At 39.9% G+C, this 19,999-nt stretch overlaps 1 protein-coding gene across 2 annotated transcripts in view; it reads left to right on the top strand.

The window, feature by feature from the left end:
- rad50 (RAD50 homolog, double strand break repair protein) overlaps positions 1 to 19,604 on the top strand; it is an 86,139-nt gene extending 66,535 nt beyond the window's left edge. For both annotated transcript variants that reach the window (XM_076273483.1, XM_076273484.1), the window contains exons 23-26: positions 12,132 to 12,217; positions 18,408 to 18,550; positions 18,771 to 18,904; positions 19,227 to 19,604. In XM_076273483.1, the coding sequence (XP_076129598.1) occupies positions 12,132 to 12,217; positions 18,408 to 18,550; positions 18,771 to 18,904; positions 19,227 to 19,413 (550 nt within the window). In that variant the 3' untranslated portion in view covers positions 19,414 to 19,604. The remainder of the gene's footprint in view (positions 1 to 12,131; positions 12,218 to 18,407; positions 18,551 to 18,770; positions 18,905 to 19,226) is intronic.
- Positions 19,605 to 19,999: the final 395 nt, after the last annotated feature.

Consider the following 19,999-nt stretch of genomic DNA (forward strand, 5'->3'; position numbering starts at 1 on the left):
TATGCAAAGAGAATACAAATAAATTGTGTTGCATATAGCCAGCTTAATTAATGTCAGTTTAAAGATTATGATTAGCAGTTTCTATGCTGTTTTCAATAATAGTTACAGGAAGCCACATTGTTGTTTAAACTAGTGTTGTAGCCCACGTTACCTTTCACTTGCTGCAGGGACGCACACATTGCATGAGCGCTCATAAGCGTTCTTTGTGTTCTACATGCTGGAAATCCTAGTTCTCAGATGTAGAACTCAAATGTGTCTTGACGCCGCTGTTTGTAAAATCAAAATAAGATGTTCTAAATGGAACGCGATCGTATTTAAGACATTGAGATCTCCAGTAGATGTAGAACGACACACATTGACAGTGAAATGCCGCCGACGTTTGTAAGATCAAATAAGATGTTCTAAATGGAACGCGATGTAAGCTGTTCAGATCTTTTCCAAGCGTCTTGGAGACGTATATGTGCTGGCCTGGCTGGGCTATGTCTATATATTTGATGACACTAAATTAATAAGAAAGGCTATCTTTTTAGCCTATCTTTCTTTCAGTCCGCTGTTCCATACCATTCAATCTTGCGGCAAATTATCAGACGTGAAGCACCAGGCATAACTTAATTTTGCGGCTACGTGGACCAGTAAGCTAATTGTTGAGGAGGCCCATATTTTGAGAAAAGCTGCAGATCATAGACAGAGAATAATGAGAACAGTAGCCAAGGGCCTTGGTGCGCGCACCCCCGCTTTCACTTTGAGTCGTGCATTTCTACATTGTGACAAAAACTGTCAGACAGACAGTGAATTTTGGTTTACTAATAATGTGGTAACAATTATCATTTCAATTCTACCTCAAATCTGATCACTGCAGACTTTATAATGCAGACTCAAGCAGCCTTGAAAGACGCACACTTTGAATTTGATCAGAGCGGCTCGGGTTATTCACTGACGCTAACTTGATGTGATTGGCTGGATGACCGTTCAATCAAATCAACAGACCTTGTGTCTCTCTGTGTGTGCGTTATCAGAGCCCACCCTTATTAGACATACGGTTCCAACTCTTTACGTGAGCGTTTATTTCCATATTTTACTTTCGTTTTAATCTGACAAAAAGTGTGGGGGATAGAATCGTGTTCCAGGAAAAGTGTGTACGTTATAACACCCACATCCCCCACGCTTGCTACGCCCCTGACAGATGTGCACACACAAGAATGAGCGCTCACACCACTACCCCCTAATGCTATGCTTCTTTATTTGATAACAATAAATTAAGAAATGTTTCCTATTCTGGGAAATGTTTAGTTTCTTTTTCTTTTGGCCGCGGTTCAATGATAGCGTTTAATTGTGCCAGAAATTATCCGCGGACCAGCAATCTCCTCGTCGAGGAGGCCCTAACCCTGCAGATCATAGACAGAGAACGCATAGGCCTACTGTATGCTTTGGGTAAAGAACACTTTGCATGTCCAGTGTACACGGAGAATGACAGTGTCTTGGAGCGGCCGCACCCCCCGCAACTCCCAATGTCACTGATTCCGATAGATACGCCCGACACTTCTGCTTTTTATCTGGTGGTGGTGGAGTTGACCGGACATCTGAGGCTTCAGATGTTACCAATTTATCATCATCCATCACGTCTGGCCTCTGAAAAAACGTTTAAGGCTAGTCTGCCTGGGCCTGGCCATGTTTAAACCGCCTCACTCATTTGTTTGTTGTTTAATTTGGACGTTTTAAGCGTGCTCTTCCTATTTGAAATGCTGCATAGGCTACGTGTTGTTTAATAGCTTACTTTTTAAACGGTAGAGCCTGTTTATTTAAAAACATAGCCAGAGGACGTATAATATAGGCTTACATATTAGGCTAAGGCTTATTCTCAAATTCAGATTGCGTCAGGGGACGGGATTATTAGCCAATTTTAATCGGACAATTTGACCGGAGAGATTTAATTTTGTCGGACATTTCATTTTTTTTCCGGCCAATGTCCGGTAATTACCGGACAACGGAAACCCTGATATCTAGTCCGAAAAGTGATTTTCACATGTTCAAATTTTTTGACAATCAATTCCACCTTTTGCACACAAAACCCTCAGATAATGTAGAAAGGTTGTTGGTTCTAAAACAATATCTATAGTTTTCAAACTTTGAGTGTCTTAAAAGAGTAAAAACACCACCTCCCTTGTTGCCTATGTCAAAAATGATTTCTTAATCTTTGCTTTCTTGATGCTTTCCTTGACCTGCCATGTCATTCTATTGTCTACAGTACCTTAAAGCAACACCAAAGAGTTTTTTGTACCTTAAAATAATGTTTCTAAAATCGTTTCAGTGGTTCATCAACTCGTAACAGGGTGAATTAGCCTGGCGGGCCATCCTATATCATTGACATGTATAGTCTGGCATCGAATCATTCACCTCGCTTAATCCAAGGGGCGGGCAGAGAATTGTCTTTCAAACTGCCTAGGCATGCAATAGGCCAGCGCTACGACCATATCCGTATCCGGTCGGCAAAACGGCAAATACATCCTTCTTCGAAAGGAATGACTTAAGTGCATTGTGTTGATCTACTTTCAAAGAAAAGCACAAGTCCAACTCCTCCAAAGTTGACGCTAACACCGATTTAAACAACCGCTCTTCGTTTGCCATAGCCACCTTCCTTGTTGTTCACCGTCGCAGGATGTCGTTATCCTGTTAAGCCCGCCTTAAGACTCTCTAACGAAATAGAGCGCTGTGATTGGCCGTCATCCACGGTGTTAAGCCAATAGAAATTCCTATGGTTCGATACTAGACGTACAAGCTGAGCAAATTAATTTGCCGCCGCTAGGGTGCGTCTAGATTTCTAGGCTAAGGGTGAATGGCACTTCTGCACTTCGCGGCCCTCTATCGGCTATAACCGCACTATGTAAGTTTGCCAGATCGCAATACATCATACTTTCATAAAATCATCCAACATACTCTACCTTGTCTGTGGACATCTACTGCTGGATAAACAAATAGCATGCGTGCGACAGAGGAAAAGTGCTTTGGTGTTGCTTGAAGAGAAATTTGTCTTATATAATCTATAATAGTACAGGCAACACAGTACACCACTAGCTGTCATAGGCATGGGTAGTTTAAGTTAACCTGACTCTCTTTCGTTCCGCCTAGCTCCACTCATCCATCTGGGATTGATCCATTGGAGTGGTGTTTCAGAAGGCTTGGCCTTATCAAAAATCCTTGCATATGATTGGATAAGCCACTTGTTCGTCATCTATTGACGTGCTACTTCAACCACTCACATCGAAGCCAACCCGTGACACTGAGAACAGTCTCACAGTCGCTTCTACGCTACGTCACATCTATGAAACTCCCGCCCTGTGTCCTGATTGGCTCTACCATAAAATCTGGTGCCGAAATCATTCTCAACGGAAGCGATCCCAGATGGATGTGAGTGGAGCTCGGCGGAACGAAATTCATCTGGCGAGAGTCAGGTTATAGTTAAGTAGCAGTAGGCAAAATTAACAAACAAAACAATATAAGTTACAAACAAACAGACAAACCACAGATATAAGTTACAAACAAACAGTCAGACAAACCACGGATGGCCCTCTCACAGCCTGAACTAATACAAAAAAACAAATAACTCGAGGGAAAACATTGGTCAGACACAGCCAACAGGCCGGGCGTGCGAGAGAAGCAATGAAGTCTTAGAATGAAGAATAAAGCCATGTTCTTCCAACGACAACAACCACAAGCACCCATGCCCCAAACAATTCAAATGTTCATTGTTCTCCCAGAGAGGAAGCTACATATATGATCACCACCCACGGGTGGGCGTGTGTGCGCCAGCGCTGCAGGTCTGCCTTTACACATACTGGCTTTAAAGTTCACCACCGTCCTGGTAGCATACCTATCTACTGCCAAGGCCTGAAGGGGACGGGGGAAACATTTACTTCTGCTACACTGGCAGAGAACTCATCAGACTGTGGGAGGTGGAAGGGGTTTGAATGCTGTCCGGCAGTATTATGAGTAGAACGTCGGAGTTTGTGGGGGGTTGGACATCTGGTACGCTCTCCAAAATGAGCCTGGGACAGTTGGTCAAGGCTAAAGTTAACACCATCTTGGTCACTGTGATGCTAAACACTAGTCCTGGTGTGGACTATGGCTACCCTCAACGGGTCTCCAACTGCAGGGTTACCGAGGCCAGGCTCCCTCCCGATACCCCCATGAGGCTGTGGAGCAGCCAGTGCTGGTGGGCTGGATGAATCTTGACCGGTGGGAACAGGTTTAAGAAAAAAAGCTCAGAGCGATGCATGGTCTTAAGGGGGCCCTCTTGCCATACAGCCTGATCTTATAGTGTGTGCCAGTTCCATCCAGACACTCAACAATTTCATACTTGGTGGACGCCCATGTATCCTGGATTTTGTGGCGACCATGAAAATGGTTCTTGCAAAAGCGTGTACATGTAAATTACATTTAGCAGACACTTCTTGACCAAAGTGACTTACATATGTCAGCTATATTACAAGAGATCATATTGTCCCAGGAGCAACTTGGGGTTAAAGGAGAAGTTCGGTGTGATATTGACCTAAAGTGTGTTGAAACATGATACCGAGTGTGAACTTTTGTCACATAGCTCATCTCAGCTTGTCCCCTGCACTCCGAAATCTGGCGCTAGTTAGCCGATGCTATCAACAAGTTTTTCGATGGGGGTGCCTCGGGCATCGGCCTAGCCATGCAAATAAATCACTGTTTTACACCATTTACTTGGCTCAAAGTAGCTCCACACTTCATTGGTAGACTTTCAGGGCCCTGACATTTAAAACGAGACATTGAGAACTTTGAAAAAGCACTGGTACTTTATTTACAAGAATAATTCAGTGGAAATGCATGGATTCCAGTTGGAAGCAACTAGAATCCATGCATTTCTACTGAATTATTTTTGGAATCTGATCCCTTATCATACCTGTCCATTCGTACTCGTTGCTCGACTTATCATGACTAAATTCAAGGCGGCGAACGGTAAACTTCCTGAAGGTATTGTCTGTATAAATCGTGTTGTAAATAAACTACCAGTGCTTTTTCAAAGTTATCAATGTCTCGTTTTAAATGTCAGGGCCCTCGGAAGTCTACCAATGAAGTGTGGATTTTTACTGTTTTTTGCATCTGAACCCTTTATATGATTAATCCATTTTGTGAATCATGATTACGATTAATCAAAGTTTTGCAAACTCATCAGAAAACAGACTATAATTTTTATCTAGTCAACTTCAGGTAGCCCTAACAACTGAACAACTTCAAATGACAAAACTGCAGTTCTCTGCATATCAAAACTGGAGGAATTAATTGCAGTTAGCCTAATATGCAGGAAATGCAATATTGTGGGCATGAAAATATTACTTTTATTACAAATATGTATTTTTGTGCACAGTATGTATGTACACACTTTTGCACAAACTTCCTCAGGTGTGTCACAGGACATTGAAAGATATAAACCCCTCTCCAGATACTGCTCTCCTCCCCTTAGGATTGACTAAGGAGTCTCATGTCTCAAGGGTCAATTACTGTAATGGTATTTTCATAGGCCATTTAAGACAATAAATAAGCTGAAATTGATTCAAAATGCAATAAGAGCTCTTAGTTCGGCCTCATCCAAGGATTCCAAATATACCTCAATGTGTAAGGTTGAAACATTAAGCGCATAGATGTAATGCAATATTGGACACATTGGTGGCGCTAGAGCACTTGACATGAAACTTAGTGAAATTAATCATATGACCGTACCGAATGAATGTGCCAAATTTCCCAACTTTTTACTGTATGGTTCAATGGCAAATTAGCGTTTCGTTATAATAATAATAAGAATACGTAGAATCACTAATGGTGCCTCGCTGCTTCGCTGCTTGACCCCCAAATATAGCTGCCAATAAGGTCACAAATAAATCTCTTGAATCTTGAACCTTCCTCTGCCTTAATCATTCAGTGCTACAGCATACTATTCTCCTTCCAAAGTAACCCTCTGTTGAGTTTCAGCTCATTGACACAACCTGATATTCCCCTGCAGATGTTCCTGACATAGTGAAGAATTTATAGTTCTATCGGTGATGACAAGCTGTCTTTCTCCCAAAAAACATGTATGTCATTAAGTATTCTAATAAGGTTTAGCCAGGCATTTCATCTGCTCTTCTCACCGTCTCTGCATTTTATAGTCATATAGTCATGTAAGTGTGTAAGCTAATTCATCAGGATGTCCGTGCGCTTTCCCAAATATGGACCGTAGAGACCAAAGAGTGGAAAACCTGTTTGTCTTGTCAGTGCGTTTCGTCAGCTCTGACAGACACTTCCTCTCAGGGTCTCTGTGGCTTTACACTGAGTGATGTAATCCAGTGAGTGAATGAGTAAATATATGACTAAGTGAAGGGTTCTTCCATCAGACTTTAGACATTACACATTTTTTTCAAGAATATTGTCAACAAACAATGTTGATTACATGTATTACTTTTAGACATTTATAACATTTAAATGCCCCCCAGCAATGCATATTGAAAACATACATGTAATTAAACTTCCAATTTCTTCTCTAGGTCTGAACTTTTACAAAGTACCCTTTAAATCATTGGTTTACAGATAAGATCTGTGAACAGCTAGCCTGGGTGTTCCCATGCTGCCTTGCGCGCGATTTGATTCACGCTGCTAAGGCAGCCTGGAGACCATGGAGCAAATTTTCGCCTGAGATAGGGGACCAATCACAGAACAAGGGGGAAAGCAAGACGATGATGAGCTATGCACAGACGCATTTGATAGACATCCGTGGCACCCAATAAACGGATCTGGGCATTTTTTTCAAATACGAGAAAATTAACGTTTGGTTCCCAGACCACGTCTCATTGAGAAGTGGTGGCGCTAGCCAGGCTAGTGAACAGCCAACCACCAGAGCAGGTAAAAGAAAGTGATTCAAAGGACCCAGTTTTGGATTTAAACAAGAGAGGCATTTAATTCCTAGTGCTATAGATAGGGGATTACCCACTGCCGGCCAATCAACAACCAAGCCTATTTACCATCAAAAGCAAACTCACCAACAAAGCAACCCTTGAGAGCAAAGCAAACATCACCAACAGAGTAACATTCAAGAGCATTTCACTGGGGTTATGATCCACACACCTTCCTTCATCTATGTTTTGGTGAATTAGGTCCACAACACCTCTAGAAGGCTCAACAGCGGTGTCTGCCATTTCAGACCCACCCCCTCCCAACGTATGATGAGTTCTCTAGCAACAAATATCAACAAACTTTCCAGTCATTCCTCTTCATTATTCTGGCCGTTTATGATCCACAGCAACATAACCATACAAACCACAAGCCCTTGATGCGGGCATCCACAAATTTGTGTGTGTGTGTGTGCGTGCGTGCGTGGGGGGGGGGAGGTGCATGCATGTGTGTAGCTGATATGGCCCCCCATGAACAGAATTCCCCGAAACCTGGCATGCACTCAGAGGGTGTTATAATGATCCTACACTTCAAATTCTGTGCAGTTTTGAGCATGTCAGCCAAAGATACCTGCCATTACAACGCCTCGTTTTTGCTTTATCATTTTTAACTAGGTGGCGTGCCTCAAATGAGTGGATATGGGATGGGTTGACATGGCCCCTTGAGGCCAACATACAAAAAAAGTTGGTCATCCTTGGCCCTACGGGTCTCGGGATATTCACAGAAAACTGTGTCTTGCCCACCCTCTTTTCGGGGGGCCGGGTGTGGCAGATCAAACCAATGGTTCCTTGTCATCCTTGTTGGGCTACATGCCCACCCAGTTTAGTGCGCAGCCTGGTCTTTCAGTGTCCCGGGAATCGTTGACACAAAATTACTGAAGAAAAAAAAATCTGGAAGAAAAAAAAAAGATTAAACCTTTTTAACGCTTTGCTAGCACTGCGGTCCTAATCAATGCAATGGTGGATGGATTACCTTTTGAACATGCCCTAGGCTAAATATCAACTTACAGCAGTTACTTTTTGTCATAAAATATCATTTGATGTCAATATTTATGAAAATAATCTAATTGTCATTTTGCCTATAATCATGTAGCCTTATGTAAATCCAATGTACTTTTGTGATATGAAGTGAATAACTCCTTTGGATTTTCTAGCTTTTTTATTTCTGTGTATGTAGTAAAAAAACTAGTGTTTATATAGAATCCTGGCTCTGTTAATAGGGAATAAAGTGACTTGGACTCAGCCGCACACTATTCAAGGCAATTAAAACATTACTTCAGGAGTACGGAGGTGAGGGGAGAAATTTGATTGGCTTTTGAGCTCAGAGCTCAACAAGCTTTCATTAGAATCATGGACTGTACTTTTAGTTATGCGTCATCAAAATTATATGACTCATTGGCTCAGCAAGAAGCATTCTCAAAGGAAGTAACTGCTTACAGCACCATAATGGAACTGGGGTAGATTGTCATCATCCTGTCGCCTCCACCGAGGTGGTTTCTGACCGTATCTGTAGCACTGCAGTCGTTTGAGATTATGACAACTATACACCCAAGAATCAAGGAAATTAGCAGTGTGAGAATCATTGGTTGTAGATCTCTGCCGTTTTCAACAGGTTAGGTCAAGGCAGATGTCACTTAGCATAGCTTCCGCCCAAGGCAAACTGAGAGATACTTTTTCTAGGCCTGTGCAGTTATTTGAATTTTAACTTCAGTTATGACTGCATGTAAGCATAATTAACTGCATGTAACAGTTATTATTTTGACATGTTGTGTTTTGCAAGTATGCTCTTGTTTTGTGAGCTATTTTTAGCTTGAGCTAACTCCAGTTCAACCCTTTACAGTGGTGACCTTTTTCTTTATATATAAAATTATTATGGTTGTGCTGATTGTTTACAAAAGTGCTGGGCATATAGATGGGGTGTGTACAAAAGTGCTGTGGACATTAGTTTTACATAATCTTACCTGTCACTGGGCTGTCTCTGTTAGAACAAGTTACAACAAGTGGGATGTATCTTTGCCAGTTCATACCAAACTCTGCAGTGAAAGAACCTCAACAATCACACTCAAGTGCACACTAAATTAATTGGTCTGAGACATCCAAAAAGAGGTGGTCTCATTCCGCATCATATAGCAAACTCTGGTGTAGTCCCGCTGGTGAGAAAGCAACCTGAAACAAATAGGTCTAACAGTCTACTTGTAATGAAGCACTGAATTCTGTGTAAAATTAGCTAAATTTCCTATTTACTTCTTAAATAAATAGCATGCGAGATTGGTCCTAATAACATGAACCATGGACAAACGTGATTGTGCGAGGAGGTACGAACAATGTTTCATAGATGTCTGATAGGATGACTTGGCTACATGCAGTGTTGGGAAAGTTCACTTTCTACATGAACTAGTTCAAAGTTCAGTTCATACATTTTAAAATGAACTAGTTCAGTTTATAGTTCATAATTAATTTTTTTAAACTAAGTTCACAGTTCCAAAAAATGAATTGGTTCATAGTTATTTTTTTCCATATGTTGCTGCGAGCTATTATTTTCCAAAATTGTTGCCACAGCCCATACAGAACCACAGCAATTATTTTATCAGTTTTAACACTGAAACTATGCGTCAGATTTCATCTTCATATCCAATTTTGAATCCTTATCCAACCAGGGTTTACATTAGCATTGAGGGGACAGCATTCCCTTATTGTTGCTTTAATTATCATTATTATTATCATTATTATCACAAATATTATTGTTATGCTATATTGTTATACATGCACTTCAAAGCAGTTAATGTTTAAAGTGCTAACATTGTTCACAAAAAATTGTGAAAACATGCACATTAGAGGACTGCTTTACTAATGTAAAATATAATTACAATAGTTGCATTGTATGCTTTTCCATGGTTGCGTAATGCTTGCATGAGAAATACTTCTCAAAACAACAGCAATTATATTGGTGCCATTGTTTTGGGATGTTTCCCTAATGCAAGCATCATACACTGGTAGGCAAATGGAAAACATATTGACATGCTTTTTAATGAAATTTCATTCGAATGCCTGAATGTAAGGAGAAACCAGCTTTGTGGAGTAGAGGTGAAATCACTGATCTGGAGATCTTTAACAGGAAGACTAATTATGATTTGGCCACGTTATATTTAAATTTGACTATACAATACTCAATACTAGACAGTGTATTATGTCTCTGCTCTGTTTTTATGGAAGTTGCAAGATTCCACGTCGTTCTATTAAATGTTGTTACATAATTAAATAGCCTTCAAACAGGTTGAAGCAGCGCTTTGCTACCAACGTTATCGAGTTTCTCTCGCGCAGACGTGCATGCATTGAATGAACGCTCATACTACCACTTAATTGTATGTAGGGCTGAAACGATTCATCAAGTTACTCGAATAACTCGATTACAAGAATTACTCGAGGCAAAAACTGCTTCGAAGCTTCGTTAAATTCCGCGCACTATACGTGCAGGGATCTGATTTTTCCACACGGACCATTGTTCAGGAAGCACACCACTAGCGTGTGATACATTCTGAATTTAGTTGGTGCGATGGCGGAGTCAAGATGTCCATAAATGGCAGAGAATGTCTAAAGTTTTCAAGTAAAGTTTTGGTATCATTACATACTCAAAAAGGAAGGGAACAAGCATCTAAACCGAAAACATCCACTCCCTGCTGTTTCACCAAGCGTCACTGAAACAATCAATAAAGGATCAATAAACTATCTATCAATCTATCTATTTATCTACGTAGCCTATACATTGATGTTCGCTGATTTTAATCGCATACTGTATTTGTAGCGATGTCGTGATATGATGTTACTATACCATGCTGTGATGCTGTCAGTCAGGATACTCTCAATGGTACAAAAGTTGGTCAGTGTCTCACCGTCCATACCCAACCTCCATAGCCGACGAGGAAAGAAGAGCCGCTGTCTTGCCACCTTGGTGACCACACCTATATATGGTGTGACCAGCTCATATCCTCGCTGATGTTAACTCCAAGGAATCTGAAGCAGCTGACTTTCAACACTGCAGCCTCCTGTAGTCCACTATTAGCTCCAAACAACTCCAAAGTTGTTCTCATGTCCGGTAGATAAACACCAAGAAAGTGACATGTTGGAGCACACATCAGTGTTTTCTCTACGTTGATTTTAGCATGGCGGCCCACCATGGCAAAATTACTACCGCCACGGTATCAGAATCAGGGCAGACGCACAATGTAGTTGTGGTTGCTTTTTAAACAATCCTGCCAACGTATCCTCCCCCGCTGGCTGCCGCTCACATTGCAATTTAACAATGAGTAGGCCTAAAACTAGTTAGAGGTTGTTGGCTCGTCCAGTTTCACTTCATATATTATAAATTGTATTGATGTGGCCTATTTAAAACATTAACTTTCTTCCCAGTGCTTCCTCTTCATTTTAGAGTGGTGGACACCGAAATTTTGACAATTGGTCCTGTCTCGACTTTTCTGACTCGTTTTGAAACGCCTTTGACTACTTAGAGTGGCTGCCAACAGGCATACTCAAACATGTCCTAAAACAACCCTTAATGTTTGTTTTCAAAACTGTGCAACTCACAGTTTTGAATGGTTAGTGGTGTTCGTTGATGTTCCAAAACAAGTAGCGTAGCGAAATACAGTTTCTGTCGTGTTTTATTTGGCATTTTGTAAAATCCCATTGATTTCTGTTGGAAGACTCATTGCACGTTGATATTACTGCGCCACCGTCTATGCTTCAGGTTCAAATATTGAACAGAAGTTTATACGCGGTTGTGAGGTGTTAAATTCCAATTCAATTCTTGAATTTCACTTGCATTTCAATTGAGGTAGCAAACAGGAAGCAGAATTGCAGTTTGAATTGTGCACAACCCACAACCCAGTAAGTAAAATATGAAGCCTCAGCTCAGCCTAATGACCATGTGCAAGTTTCCTTGAGTGTTGAAAAAAAGAGAATTTATATCATGAATAGTTTTGTTGCTGTGAACCATCAGGGAGCAGCTTTGATTGCACAAATTGTTGACATGACAAAATAAAAAGTGTCAGATTAATGATGTGGTTTGGTTAAGTTTCTTTTCACAACTGGCATTGCAGCTAGAGGGATTCAAACTTCTTTCTGATGTGACTTGAGCTGCCAGGCCTGTTGCTGGTGTCAGTGTTTTACATACTTGCATTTTTGGGTCCACAGGACAATTATGAAGTTCCATAGCAAGAAGATGGAGGAAATAAACAAGATAATTCGGGACCTGTGGAGAAACACCTACCGAGGACAAGGTTTTGCTGCACACAAACATACATGTCATGATGAGAGACATCGCGCTCTAGATAGATAGATAGATACTTTATTGATCCCCAAGGGGAAATTCCCAAACTCTCATTTGTATGGCACATAATGCGCAATGTTTTCCTACCGATATGCCCAAATTAATGGCATGATTAGTTCATTCCAGGAAACTTCTATAAAGACATCAAACTTTCTTTTCAAGTCAACTTCCGTTATTGTACTCATGACTCGTCTGATTTCTGCTACAATGTGCCATGCAACTCCCCAACAGCTTAACCCCACTTTAAAAAAAATAAAATAATGATGAACATATGTAACATAAATAATGATTTTGTATTTTAAAGGTACATTATGCAAGATTTTCACCTTTACGAAGCCAATTTTATGGTAAACAAACTTTTATAGGTGAATCGTTCACTTAGCACCGCTATAGAGCATAGACGTAGCAAGTCCCTACCGAGAAAACCAGCCATGCAACTTCCAAGAACGGCAGACCACCAAATCTCCCGAGAACCGTGAAACATTACCTTGTCAGTAGATATACTGTAGCTCCTAGGAGATCGTTGTTGCCTGTTGTTATAATAATAATAAGAAGAAGAAGAAGAAGAAGATTTATTTGTATAGCACCTATCATACACAGAATGCAGTTCAAAGACCTTTATATTTGGAACATGTAACACAATTATGGAAAAGAATCAGTCATTCCTCTTCATTGCTTTGGCTGTTTCAGAAATACTTAGTAGTATACAGTATATATATTTATAGGCTTTGCTAACAAATGCTTAGGCTAATAAATGCTTAGGCCCCATTGATGTGGACTCTTAAGCGGTTAGCTTTAGTATGTTCTTAGTATGTGTTGTGATTATATGACTTTATATACAGACGTTTAAGGAACACAACATGACCGGAAGACTGGCAGCCTTAACCCCCTAAAAGCATGCCATATGGCAACAGTGGCAAGGAAAAACCTCTTAATCCTTCACCTCCACAACAAAAGCATCTGGATTGTGTACAGGGAGGATAAGTCATGGGAAGTTTGCTATTTACAATAGCAGAGAAACATATAAAGCTCTACAGGGAGCTCTACAGTCGCCAAAAATACCTTAACCTGCATAGTGTTGCTTTAACCACTTGGTTCTCAATACCAATTTTCAAGTTTTGTGCCTGAAATTGCACAGCTCCTGCTTCAGAGGCCACTGTTCCCACTTAGTTTGGCCTGTAATCAAATGCTTGACCTCTTTGGAATGCTGAGATACTAGTTTCTTGGGAAACAATCAGAATTGCCGTGTGATGTACTGACACAGAGTTACAGAGGCTAGAATATTGTATTTTATTGTTATTTTCTGACCACATTACAGCCCTCTAAGTCACTTGATATGACTTAGAAACACAACTGAGCCCTAGCACCAGGGGGGTATTCCATCAACCTTGCTAATAAAGGCGGCGCTTAACAGAAATAGCCTGGCTTGAACTAGCGTAGACTTTCACTTGGGGCTGAAGCCGTTCCATTAACTGAAGTTAGCGGCATCTTGGCCTCGTTTATTCAAGCGAGGTTTAGTTCAGCTTTATCTCTGCTCGTGCACAAGGTAGAACAGTAGACCAAAACAGTAGATTGACGAAAAGAGAATATATGTCGTAAAATTAAGACAATACTAGACGATTTCTGTTCGATTTGCCAAGCGCCATCTACAGGATTTTCCTTCGAAAGTCATCAAATTTAACATTGAGAGAAAAAAAAATGATAGTTGCCTACATAAATTTGAGAATAATGAAAGCATAGGCCTACATTTAAAACAACAATGCTAATGGTTTGAAATAAATTGCAAGTTTGATTAGCTTCACTCTATACAGTCATACAGTCTATGCTTGAACAAAACGAGTGAATGAATAAATAGTATAAACTAAAAACAACTTTGGCATATGGATATTCAAAACTATCTATAGCCTACATTCTTAGATTACTGTAAAAGAGTTCACTCCAAATTATTATCTAGGTGTAGGTGGTCATAAAATAAATTAGTATCAACATAATAGTATTGTCTCCCAATAGGTCCCAAAGTGTTTGAAATATAATTATCTGAAATGCAATATGGCTTTCAATTTGTCATTTATGCCTAGTATTTAATCTGTGTAGCACACAGTTGATTTGACATTCATGAACAATCGTCGACACATGAAGCAGTTTTAATTATTAGCTGCCTATAGGCCTACAGGCTACAGAATCATCCTTTGGCTTGCATCAGATATAATATAGCCCACTGGCAAAGCATATTACTGTCAATGAACAGCCTACCAAATGTGCATGACCCTTTATCAACAGTATATGTCTTTCATTAAAGAGTATAACTAAAAATGTCATTATCAAGGTGATAAGCTATATAGCCTTAATACTTCGTATGGGAAGCGAACCTGTGAACACGCAAGAATGTAACTCCTTTGCTGTGTCGTCTCGCTGCACGTTACACCACCACCGAACGTAAATGACGTAGAGTAGCAAGATCCCTAGAACCACATGCACAAGAAGTTAAAACATTTTAAGTCGCATAATCTTCATAAATTCTTTGGAGCAAGTGGATGTGTAAATCCATGCTTGGTGACACTGTCGGAAAAAACATTAGACTTCTAGGCCTACTTCTATTTTTGAAGTTGTAGGCTACAGGTGACGAAAGCACAGGTTGACGGAACCATCTTTTTGGACTCGTTTTCCGACTGATTGAACACAGCTTAATTTAGCTTGAAAGTTAACCTGCCACAGAGTAGGTTAGTTCTGTGGCATAAATTCCCATAGTTACCAAGCTGGGATTCACGTTAACCTTATTAATGGAACGGAATTCTCACTAAAATTAGCGAGACTAGGGCTGCACAATTGATCAAATTTTAATCACGATCACGATTTTGGCTTCCCACGATCAAATTTGCGTGATCGAGCGATATTAAAAATGTGTGCTCTACCCATAGAACCAACCTGGCAACCCATAGAATGCTCCGCTACAAAACAAATCAAGCGCTCCTTAAACCCGTCTGACCATACATGCAGCCTACCAATGACAGCTGTTCCCTGCACTGCTCAGCCGGATGCACTGTGGACTAGAAGCATTATGTTAACTATTAGTAGGCTAGTTAGACTATACAAAAAAACGACGATCAAAAATCAAATGTGTGGCACAGCATAAGGCCAAGAGCTTGTCCCTCGAAACGGATCATCCGTTGTTCGAAAATATTTCGGATTTCAGGCAAGTGAAGTTAACCAAAAACATAAGCAAAGCAGGGCTCTCCACTCATACCGTGAAACACATCACATGACATAAACCACACATGTCTTTTTATCACGTTAACTTTTAGTCCTTGTTTGCTTCCTCCGATATAGGCTATAAGCTAACGACGGGATCAGTGAATTTTATTCAAGTATTTTATAAGCTACATGTGCAACCTACAATGTATGCGTTTCAAGACAGCCTACTCAAAACGAGTGAACAATAATGAAAATGTAGCCTACACGTCAGTCATATCTTAGCATTTATTAGTTTATCATAGATCCGGCCCGCCACACTTTAATCCGGCCTGCCAAGCATTTAATTAGGTTAACTTTAGGCTACTGCAAACTGCTTTACACTCTTCCTAAAGAACATTTACAATGTCAATGTCAAAACAGCTTGTTACATCGAGATACATATTATCTCCATTGCAGCCGATCCAACTACGTTATGCTACTCCATTTAATTGGGAACGCATTTGAGCGTGCACGAGAGGGAGAGAGTGCAATGGCAACAGTTTCCACTACTGACAATTTATAAACTGCAAGAGGGCACAGCCTTAGGCACAGCACTAGCCATAGGCTATTTGAGTGAAGCTGGCAAAGGGTCTTAACCCTTAGAACCCGATTGACGCAAAGTGCGTCAAAAAACACACCCTTTCTTCTATGTTACATTGCTCCATAACTGTTCATCGCAGTGAGATGAAACCTTTATTGCGTGACAGAGCAGAAGTGGGGCTTTCCAACGAGACTACACACTTGTCTGTACGATCAAGTATGAAAATGTAAAAAATCATGAAATTTAATCAAATTGCATCATATTTATAGTCTATACTTCTCTGCGTTCACCTGCGCACCCATTACTCTCGTTTGAATTACTCGCGAACCAGTGATCGGATAAATATGCCACGCATGTCAGATGAAAGAGGAGACACAGAGCTATTATTTGATACCAAGTACATCCTTCTGGATTATAAAACAGACGAAGTGACAGCAAAATAATAACTTCATATAGCTGGACTTACCCCACGTTTTTGTCTGTTTTTGTGGCAAAGCATGTTTATAATCCAACGCTATCGTGTGTTTCTCTATGGCAAAGCATGTTTATAATCCGGTTTTGAGATCCTAGCAAATTCCTGCATGGCATCCAATTCAAGGCTCACATTGCATCCCAATTTGTTCAACAAAGAAACACCTTTTTTTCAAAATATAAGAATTTTTATAATACGCTTTTTATATTTTAATTCTTTAAAAATCTAAATAAAATCAATGCTAGTACTAATACATGAAATGGATAGCCTAGACTCTGCTAAAAAAAAAAACAATGCACATACAATGACCAGAATAAATCCTTATGAATAAATGTAGTGAAAATGCCCTAAAAAAAGCTTAGGGTTCTAAGGGTTAAAGTGACAGCACAAACAGTATTTCTTAAGAAGATTAAGAAATTAATTTTCTACAACAAAATAACTTTGTTGTAATTACTGTGTTGCCGTTAACGTTTCCCCAAATATTAACAAAGTAGCACGCACAAAAAAATTGTTTGGAAGTCGCAGTCAATCTATATTTGCAGTAATTTTGGGGAGTAAATGCGAGGGGAAGAATTTGGGTGAGCCAGATAGCAAGTCCAATATGTTTTTTTTTTTTTGTGACTAAAATTAATTCATAATTGTGATAAATAATCGTGATCTCAATATTGATCAAAATAATCGTGATTATCATTTTGGCCATAATCATGCAGCCCTAAGCGAAACTTATCGAAATAAGCCAGGTTTGGCATTTAGCGAGGTTGATGGAATACCCCCCAGGTGTGTAAAAGTAGATCAATATAGAACGAAAGTATGAGTACTTTAGACCATTGTTTGCAAAGGTATGCTCATGCGTTTTGTAAAATGCCTAATGGAAACTCCCCATAGGACTTTTGGTTGCCCAAAATGCATACTGACAATCAAAGGCTTACTGAATATGAACCCCTTTGTGTAGAAGCATCATTTTGGTCTCAAATGAAAGGTAACACAATGAAGTTTCATGATTGCATTTGGATTCTATGTCATGGTCTCTGATATGGAATGATTACACTAAATATGGAATAATTACACAAACATATAAATCTTTGCTATTTAAATTCAATTGGTGTGTATAAGAAGAGCTATACGTCTACACAACTTATATTGGATGAAATGACATGGGTATTCCATTTATATGGGTTCTTGTGGACATTTCAAGACCCATTATGCAACATCTACATATTCCTAAGGATATACACAAGGGCAAGAGGGTAGGGAAGCACCAAGGGGGTAGGGCCATCAGCCATTTTGAATTGAGACATAGTAGTAAGATAAATTCGTGAATCATGTGAAGCACTACACATATTTTACATGAAAAAAAGTTGTTATGTATTGATAGTGTATAATAAGGCTATGCTACATAACAATATGATGTATACAAATTATTTAGAATGTTGGGTGGGGTAGGGGGGTAACATAGATGCTTTAATTAATGTGTAATTACTGCCTAGTAGCTTTATTATACAGCATATTCTTTTTAATTTAATTTAATTTCACTTATAGAGCGCCAAAACATTACACATATCTCATGGCACTTTACAGAGTTTTACAGAGTTCACTCTGTAAAGCACTCTATTCTTATGAAGTAATTCAGCTGAAGTACTAATGTGTAGTGTATACACTACACACCCTTTTCTGTTGTTAACTCGTCACTCTAGGGGGAAACCTAAAACTGCATAGTATACCTTTAAGATTTATTTTGTAATTATGTGAAATGTAGTAGATTCTGGATCCCACTCACAGCACAGCAAAATGTCATAGACTAGCAGACCATTATAAAAAAAAAAAAATAGGCTAAATTGTTTTGGATTGCTGTTGCCAATCTCAGCAACTTCTGAAACGTAGCATCTACTCTTGCAGATATTGAGTATGTGGAGATCCGCTCAGACATGGATGAGAGTGAGTCTGCCAAGAACAAAAGGAGGATCTACAAATACCGCGTGGTGATGGTTAAGGGGGATGCTGCGCTCGACATGAGAGGTCGCTGCAGTGCTGGACAGAAGGTACTTGAAGAAACTGTATGCAAGCAACAACTGACCTTAACACCAGGTTTAATATCTGGGCAACACAGTGCATAGGTGTTACTTCCTCACATTACTGTATTTTGCTAATGGGCTAGCATGTAGTTGTGCCCTTGAGCAAAGCACTTAACCCCAAGTTGCTCTAGGACACTGACCCTTGTAATATATAATAATGTAACAAATACAATGCATAAACCCCCAGGTCTTGGCTTCACTCATTATCCGGCTGGCTCTGGCAGAAACCTTCTGCCTCAACTGTGGCATCCTGGCCCTGGATGAGCCTACCACAAACCTGGACCGTGAGAACATTGAGTCTCTTGCTCATGCACTTATAGAGTGAGTATAGAGCACCCTGACATCAACACTAATCTCCTTCATTCAGGTCTTGGAATATCAATGTGTACCTTTTGAGTTCAGAGATGTAAAGAATAGTTGCACAGTGCTTTTTTCAAGCGAGCTAGACAGAACTTGTTCATGTTTTAGAGGAAGGATCCAGGAGGGAGAGCAATGTGTGAAATCAAAACTATGGATAGATAACAATCGTTATTTACTATCTCAACTTTGTAATTAGGTTGTGAGGTTCACTCATGTTATTCACAAGCCCGTTGCTGGTCTGGGGTTCAGTTCCTTTCATAATTCTGTTTCTGCTTTACAACAGAATCACAAAGATTCGACAGAAGCAACGCAACTTCCAGCTGCTCATCATCACTCATGATGAAGACTTTGTGGAGCTGCTGGGTCGCTCAAATTACATGCAGTATTTCTACAGAATAAAGAAAAATATTGAGCAGTGCTCAGAGATCACCAAGTGTGATATCAACTCTGTCAATACTTACCTGCACTAAAAAAAGACTCTGAGGTTGTGTAGTTAGCCGTTTAGCTGCAGTTCATGTTCCTTTTTGCACTTAATGTGAAACTAATGATTCACTTGTCGATGTTATTGAATGAAGTATTTGTGGAAGTGTCTTATACCATAATAAGAAGTGGCCTTGCCATGGAAAATATGAACAGAATTAAAACAAAAACTTTGATTGTGTGATTTCGTTAATTTCCTTGAAGATCTACTTCAAATAGATTTTGCATCTATTTTGGACTACAAGAAGTAAGCGTGGATATATTTAGCCATGATTTCAGTAGGTCACCAGTCACATATTGCATAAAGTGTCTGTACAGTTTAATGAAAACCAATAATTAAACTTAAAAGGAAAAGGAAAAGTGTGGTCATTCTCATAACTCTAATCCGGTATTCAGAGAAAAAGACTTCTTGGTGTTGTCTCTTTGATGTACAATTATCAAACCAGATCTCCATCAAGATCCTTAGTGCTCTCACAGCTAAGAGGATGCTCTACATAAGGGCTGAACCTGCAGAATTCTCCTCCTCATCAGTATATAAAAAGAGGGCAGATGGAGGCCAGAAAGTAGACAGCTGTG

The sequence above is a fragment of the Alosa pseudoharengus genome, unplaced genomic scaffold (assembly GCF_046254945.1).
Source record: "Alosa pseudoharengus isolate Yale_2024_CS ecotype anadromous, Long Island Sound unplaced genomic scaffold, YU_APseudo_1.1 YU_APseudo_1.1_scf_8, whole genome shotgun sequence".
In the NCBI taxonomy this organism is placed as follows: Eukaryota; Metazoa; Chordata; class Actinopteri; order Clupeiformes; family Clupeidae; genus Alosa; species Alosa pseudoharengus.